The following is a 7,288-nucleotide window of genomic DNA, read 5'->3' as shown; positions in this document are numbered from 1 at the left end:
CTGAATGGGTGGCAGAGCAGGAGGACACCATGGCTCAAAGGTGACAACGCAGGAAGCACCCTGTGGTTTCCAGTGCTGCTGGGTGCCAAGACTTCATGGTCTGCAGATATACTCATCGGACCAGCTGTGGCAGTGCTGGACACCATCCCGGCAGAGCCTCCTGGGGATGCAGGAGCAGAACTCGTAGAGCACAGGGCTGCAGCTCCACCACTCCGACCCACACAGGGGGCAGGCGGCCACTGGGAGGGATGGAAAAGAGGGAACAGAAATGATTCTGCTGCACTGACCCATTCCCTCCTCTCTTGGGTGGGTAGCTACCCTTTCACCCCCTGGCAGCTACTGCAAAGCCACTGGTGATGACCCTGCGTCTGTGAACCCACCAAAGAAGACACTTGCTTGATGCTACTAGTGGGAGACAACCACAAAGTGTGACATTGTGATGACCTTAATGGCAGATGTCATGCTGAGCAGAACAACTACCTGTAGTTTTTTATTTTTTACTTTTTAGCGAGCTACTCTAGAGAAAGCCATTGATATGGGCAGGTCTTGCCTGAGTTTCAGATCCAGAAGGGTGACTTAGAAGCAAGCCTGTGGCTCATTTTAGTGAAAGAAGGATCTAGATGGCTTTGAAGCTGCTGAGGCACATTCAGTCCCTCTGGCTCAGAGACACACCTATCTCCTGACCAGCCACCAAAGGCCCATTTGAATGATGGCTGCTGCCTACAGCTACACATCCCAGCGAAACTGCTCCACACTCAGCAAGCTGCAGAGGAGGAACAACTTCTGGGGCTGGGAGCAAACCATGGAGCCTTTCCCCTCGTGGTTGCCACCAGGCGTTGGCACAGAGCCCTTGGCAGCTGATGGGAGGGTGTATGCATGAGTCGTACTCACATCCTACCCCAGCTATTTTGCATTTTAGCTGCGGACACCAGCCTCAGTGTTTCCAGCAACACCAGTGAGCACCTTACCAGTACAACCTATTTCAATCCATCAGCAGAAAAGAACCTTTTGCCCACCAGCAGCCAGAAGAGAGACTTACAGCTGCCCATCTCATCGGAGCAGTCTCCGCAGTCGTTCATCCCGTTACACCTCTGATCAGCATAGACCCAGACCGAGGGGTCACTGCAGCGGAAAACCAGGTGTCCTGGGAGGCTGTGGGGCAAGTCACCTGCAAGGGTGGACACACAGGACACATGCTCAGCTCCACTGGGGACAGATTGGGACAGTATCTACCAAAGGCTGCTGTCAAGGGGTGGGGGTGTGTGTGTGGGGGGGTGTGTGTGGGGGGGTGTGTGTGGGGGGGTGTGTGTGGGGGGGTGTGTGTGGGGGGGTGTGTGTGGGGGGGTGTGTGTGTGGGGGGGTGTGTGTGTATGTCAATCGGTCCTTTCCCATGCAGAGTCAGGGCATGAATGTCACTGCAGATGGGGAAGCTGTGGTTGGAGAGGGAAAGGGATGCTCATGGCTGAGCCAGAAGCAGAGGCTGGGTGCCCCAGGCTTCTGCTTTAATAAGGTTTTTTTCCAGTGTAACTGGACAATAAATTCACCATGTAGGCATGGAATCATTACAAACCCCTCCTGGACCAACAATCGGACTGGGACCTAACATCAACTTAACCAATGGAGGAATCATGATTTAAAAAAGCTGCATCATGGTTTGGAAAAAAAGAACCCTAGGAAGATCGGAGGAACTTGGAGTCTTTGGTTCCTGGCACTCCAGCTGGGTTTTGGGCAGTGCCATCTCTCAGCATCTGCCCTACAAAGGATCTACCAGGTTTATCTGCTCACGTACACGGCCAGGAGCCGGAGCAGGATTAGAGGGACATCAGCTGCTCTGTCTCATGATAGGAAGACCAGCGTGGGGATGACGGTCACAACAAAAAAACTCACCACAGAGTTCCTCCTGCTCGTCCTCTCCGTTTCTGCAGTTGCTGACTCTGTTGCAGACCTGGCTGGCAGGGACACAGGTCACTCTGTCATCACACAAGAAGCCTGTCCTGTTCTTGGAGGCTGCACAGAAGCGGTTCACTGGAGGGAAAGCCAGAAATACTTTATTTTCCAACATTTTCACAGTATGAGGAATAGATCAAGGGGAAGAAAGGGATTTTTTTCTGAAATTCATTTGTTATTCTAGAAGTAACCAGGGGCAGGACTAATCTCTGGTAGGTTCATGGCAGAATAGAATCATAGAATCTTTTAGGTTGGAAAAGACCTTTAAGATCATGAAATCCAACCATTAACTTAGCACTGCCAAGTTATCACCACTAAACCATGTCCCTAAGCACCATATCTACCCTTTTTTTAATTGCCTTCATGGATGGTGACTCCACCACTTCCCTGGACAGCCTGTTCCAATGCTTGATAACCTCTTCTGTCAAGAAATTTTTCCTAATATCCAATCTAAACCTCCCCTGGCACAACTTGAGGCCATTTCCTCTTATCACCTTTGATTTGGGAGAAGAGACTGACCCCCAACTCTCTACATCTCCTTTCAGGGAGTCATAGAGAGCAAGAAGGTCTCCCCTCAGCCTCCTTTTCTCCAGGCTGAACAACCCCAGCTCCCTCAGCCGCTCCTCATCAGACTTGTTCTCAGACCCCTCACCAACTTTGTTGCCCTCTCTGGACCTGCTCCAGCACCTCAATGTCTCTTTTTGTAAATGAGGGGCCAAACCTGGACACAGCACTCGAGGTGGGGCCTCACCAGTGCCAAGTACAGGGGGACGATCACTGTCCTAGTCCCGCTGGCCATACTATTTCTCATACAGGCCAGGATGTTGTTGGCCTTCTTGGTCACCTGGGCACACTGCTGGCTCATATTCAGCTGGCTGTCGATCAACACCCTAGGTCCTTTTCCACTGGGCAGCTCTCCAGCCACTCTTCCCCCAGCCTGTAGTGCTGTGTGGGGTTCTTGTGACCCAAGTGCTGAAGACACCACCAGTATGACCGTATGACCTAGAGCCACCACAGCTGTATGGAGCAGGACACTGGAGCCAAGGAATGGCTGGTGGTCCTTTTCCTTCCTCCTGGTCTGCGCTGGGAAGCCCCATGATGGACATGAAGGCTCATCTCATGCAATGCCATTCTCTGCCACGCTTACCAAAAAAATAACAACCCTTGGGATACCGACCTGGTGCACGTTGCAGGAGTCCCAGTGCCACCGCCAAGCCCACAGCAGCCATGAGGACAAGCAGCACCATGGCAGAGATGCAGACACGTCTCCATGTGCAGCTGCGTGGATGGCAGCAGTCTGTCCAGAGGCAGGAGCGAGAGGTGAGGGGTTGGGGAAGGGTTGGGGTGTTTCGGAGGGGAATGACACAGAGCCACGAGGGTGATGTTTCGGTTGTTCTACATGCAGGACTGGCAGGAGGCTGCTGGGGTTCGGGGGTTGATAGTTGAGTTTTAATAGCCAAGCGATGATGTTAAACACCTCCTTGTGGAGAATTTCACTGCATGCAGTGTGGAAGAGCCCGTGGTGCCATGACAGAGCAACATGACCAAATGGCACCAACACCACATCTCCATCAGAGCTCACTCAATGCACTCGGATGCAGAAGGATGGAGAAGGCCCAACCTGGTGGGACAGCAGTGCCCTTTTCACAGTGGGAGCAGCCAAAACACAAGCAGGTCAGCGTAAGGCTGGGAAAGGTGCCCTCCCACAGCAAAACTCTCCAAGAGGTAAAAATTTCACTTTATGGCATTTTGAACTTTCTGCCCCAACTAGGACTTTAACACTCCCACAGAATGAGGCTGAATTATCATATCATAGAATGGTTGAGGTTGGAAGGGACCTTAAAGACCATCGAGTTCCAACCCCCCTGCCATGGGCAGGGACACCTCCCACCAGACCAGGTTGCCCAAAGCCCCATCCACCCTGGCCTTGAACACCTCCAGGGATGGGGCAATCGAATTACCAGCTCAAACTGGTGAGAACTGGCCGAAGAGCAGCCCTTTTCCTCCCCAAAGACATCTCTGGGGTACAAAAGGCAGCAACTTCCCAGGGACTGCAACTTTCAGAAAGTCACATACGTAAATCAAAGCAAATCCAGAAGACAAATGCCAAACCCACAGCCATTGCAACACAAGGGCAGCACACGTAAGAGCAACGCCGCTCAGCTCAGCTCTCTGCAGCACCAGAGCTTTGTCTCTAAACCAACATCGTGTTTTCCTTTGTACTTCCAGACCAACAGGAAAAAAAAAAATAATAAAAAAAATTAATGTGACCATCTGAGAAACACATAAGTGGACACTTAAGGCAACCCATGCCTTATACATAAGGCATGTATAATTGGATTTTTCTGAACTTAAAGAGCTTTGGTCGAAAAGTTAGAATTTGCTGTAGTTGTGCTTCATGTTTACTTAGTTGTTGTGCTGCACAAATGAAGGCCCAGCCTTTGCTCAACAGTAAAGGGCTCCTGGCTGCAGTATCCACCCGCTCCGTCACGCTTGAGCGGGAATCAAACACAGAACGCTTCAGCTTGAAAGAAAAGTGGTGAATTACAGCATGTCCCTGTCTGCAAGACAACACCTTAGAGCAGAAAGCACAAAAGCTGCGAACAGACACAAGTATAAAATAAGGGCAGTGGAGGAAATGTTGTTGCAACCCGATCTGCGGGTTTGCCATTGATTCTGTTTGATCTCACCTCCTCTCCTTAAAACGGTCAAAATTTGCTGAAGTTTGGCTGGTAAAAGTGTATAGAAAGCCTGTAGGTAGTTCACAGTGAGCCCTTCTGTGACAGACAAGGATTACTTATCGTGCTACTCTACCATAAGGCTGCCAACTCCGGGCCAACAGAGAACAGCTTAAGTTTATTAATTTTATAGTCTGGACGTTTCACTACATAGAAGAAGGGGGTGGGAGGGGTGGGTGGGAGGAATCAGTCTCAACAGACCATAAATACTGCTTGCCTTTTACATTACTTAGATAGTTTCGATTGATTTATACTTTAATAATAAAAACGCTAAGCTCTGCATTTTATTCGTTACCTCTTCTTTCCGAGAAGGACTTTGCTGAATCAAAAGCAGCTACATCACCGTTTCTCTAGAAGGAAAGGAACACGAGACTGTTTAGAGAAGCAGCACACAGTACCCTCACGAGGTATGGCTTTCTAGTTCTCATACCCTCTTACCCAGGAATATAGAATGTGTTCCTTTATTTTTATATACAAGTCGAAATTGCCTCAGTGGAAACGTAGCCCAGAGATTTAATTCACCAAGCGATCAATCAGATCCCCTTTTAAACCTTAGTTACCCATTTGTAAAACAAACACTAACGCAAGTCCAGCGCTTTGTATCAATGCTTTCCTTTTGTATCAAAATTAGGTTTAAGCAGAAATGACTCTCACAGGAACTAGTGATACAGAGATCAGACAAACACCACTATCAGGAACACGTGTACTTTAGGAAACAGCCGCCCGGAAGATTGTTTTTTCCCCAAAGAGAAGGACTGTACCTGGGGGTGAGTTTTGTTCTTCATGTTTCCCAGAGCTCCAGCCCTCGCAGCAGCTCAAAGGACCGCCGGGAGTTTTCTGCACCTACCAGGAGTGATGTTACCAGGATACAAAGCCCAACAGAGGTAGGAGAGCACAGCGACGCGCTGCTGCCCGGGCACACAGGCAGGAGAGGACGGGGAAGGCAGCACCAAGCCCGTGCTCCAGTTGGAAGCTGGGTTTCTGGTTTGCTTCTCGTTCCCTCCAAGCTCCGTTTTAGTTTCATAGCAGGTCATTAGGCAAATCATAAAGGACACAGAGATTTTGGATGTGGAGAATGCCGCTCAAAAGATGACCGCTCACCACCAGCTGATGTCAACCATGTTTACCCCGGTGCCGGTCAGGGAGAACCCCCACTTCGTGATGAAAGCTTGAGGGAAGGATCTGATCATCTTCATTCAACTCTCCTTTCTTCCCACCTCCTTCCAGGGAGCTGACACACTGACCTCGTAGCAGCATCAGCCCAGACTCCTGCAAGGTGATCAGATCTCAGCAGAGCTGGGCAGGATACAACCATCTGGAACAGCTACCCTGCTTGGGCAACAAGCACAGGCAGAGCGAATCCTCCAGGGTCCTCTTTTTTACTTAATTCAAATTACTGGAATTTCCAGGCCTGCAGTAAGTCCCAGCAGCTCAGCCTGTAGCTGACATGAACTCACAAACAGATTGCAGCCTTCTAAACTGGCTGCAGGTCTCTGCAGAGATGTACATGCAGAACAGAGTTTCATCAATAAGACTTTTCCTTTCTTGAATTTTCCCTCTGCGAGTAACTGAACTTTCAAACACTGCACAGCTTTTACTGAAGTATTTTTGACCTCAGTGAAGCAACAAAATGTGAATGTCTCATGAGCAATATATACGGAAAGTAAGTTGCACCCCGTGCGGAGCTGGACTTTTTAAAGACAGTCTCAAAATATGACATAAAAGACCGATCAATTCTGAAAAAGCTTGATTGTGACCAAAAAAGAAATATTCCTCAAGATTCTCCCACCCTCTTTTTCAGATTCAAGGACCTTTGGGATAGCAAGGCTGAGTTCTGCTCCCACAGATGTTCCTCTTCACTGCTTGTGAATTCTGTCATCATGAAGCACATACTCCTCTGAGTCACCCTGTCATTTCTCCTCGGCAACGGTCATGGCAGTAGGGAAGTGTCATCCTCGTGGTACACCAGTAGGCACAGTCTAATCATAAAATGATGGAATAACTTAGGTTGGAAGGCACCACTGGAGGTCATCCAGCCCAGTTTACCACTCAAATGAAGGAGAGATTCAAAGTTAGGTTCAAGGTTGAAGCTGAGGTTGCTTAGGTTACCAAGGCGTTACTTGGCAACGCCAAGAATTAAGTTGAAATTTCTTGTATCGTAGTGTGCAGCCCCCCAATTATATATTTCATTATTTAAGAAAGTAGTTGTAAAACCATGCTGATCTAGTTTAGCTTATGAGTTGGTAGCATCCCTTCATCTCTGGAGGTATTTAAAAGACATGTAGATGTCATGGTTTAGAGGTGGACTGGGAAGTGTCGAGTTAACGGTTGGACTTGATCTTAAAGGTCTCTTCCAAGCTAAATGATTCTATGATTCTATGAGCAGGCAGCTTTGCCATGGGGGTAGGGGGGAGAAAAAGCACTGGCATAAAGTCTCCAAGGGGCCCATGTTCTTCTTGCTTGTAGGAGGGTCTGTAGGACACAGGTGCCCCCAAATTGTTGCCGCCTCAGATCATGATTCTTCCCCAAACAGTAGCAAAATTAGCTCACTGGGGCTTTGGAGGAGAAGCTGGCAGCTATATTGCCTATAAGTCAGCCCCGAG

The 7,288-nt window shown here is 49.1% G+C and overlaps 1 protein-coding gene across 1 annotated transcript; it reads right to left on the bottom strand.

Annotated features, from left to right (window-relative positions):
- Nucleotides 1-5,470, bottom strand: LDLRAD1 (low density lipoprotein receptor class A domain containing 1). The gene is made up of 6 exons (XM_014938932.1): nt 5,447-5,470; nt 4,981-5,035; nt 3,125-3,244; nt 1,888-2,025; nt 1,040-1,168; nt 1-239 (listed from the first exon to the last, which is right to left on the bottom strand). Exons 1-6 carry the CDS (start codon nt 5,468-5,470, stop codon nt 94-96), a joined length of 612 nt encoding a protein of 203 aa, XP_014794418.1. The 3' UTR covers nt 1-93.
- Between the last annotated feature and the right edge of the window lie 1,818 nt (nt 5,471-7,288).

Source organism: Calidris pugnax, unplaced genomic scaffold, assembly GCF_001431845.1.
Source record: "Calidris pugnax isolate Ruff unplaced genomic scaffold, ASM143184v1 scaffold18, whole genome shotgun sequence".
NCBI lineage: Eukaryota > Metazoa > Chordata > Aves > Charadriiformes > Scolopacidae > Calidris > Calidris pugnax.
The sequence above is the reverse complement of the archived record's forward strand: the minus strand, read 5'-3'. Positions and strand labels throughout refer to the sequence as shown.

Coding starts and splice junctions, on each gene's coding strand:
- LDLRAD1 (XM_014938932.1), bottom strand. CDS start 5,470: ATGAAGAACAAAACTCACCCCCAG. Junction 5,036..5,446: donor AGAACAAAACTCACCCCCAG/GTACAGTCCTTC, acceptor CTTTCCTTCTAG/AGAAACGGTGATGTAGCTGC. Junction 1,169..1,887: donor CGAGCAGGAGGAACTCTGTG/GTGAGTTTTTTT, acceptor CCACCCTTGCAG/GTGACTTGCCCCACAGCCTC.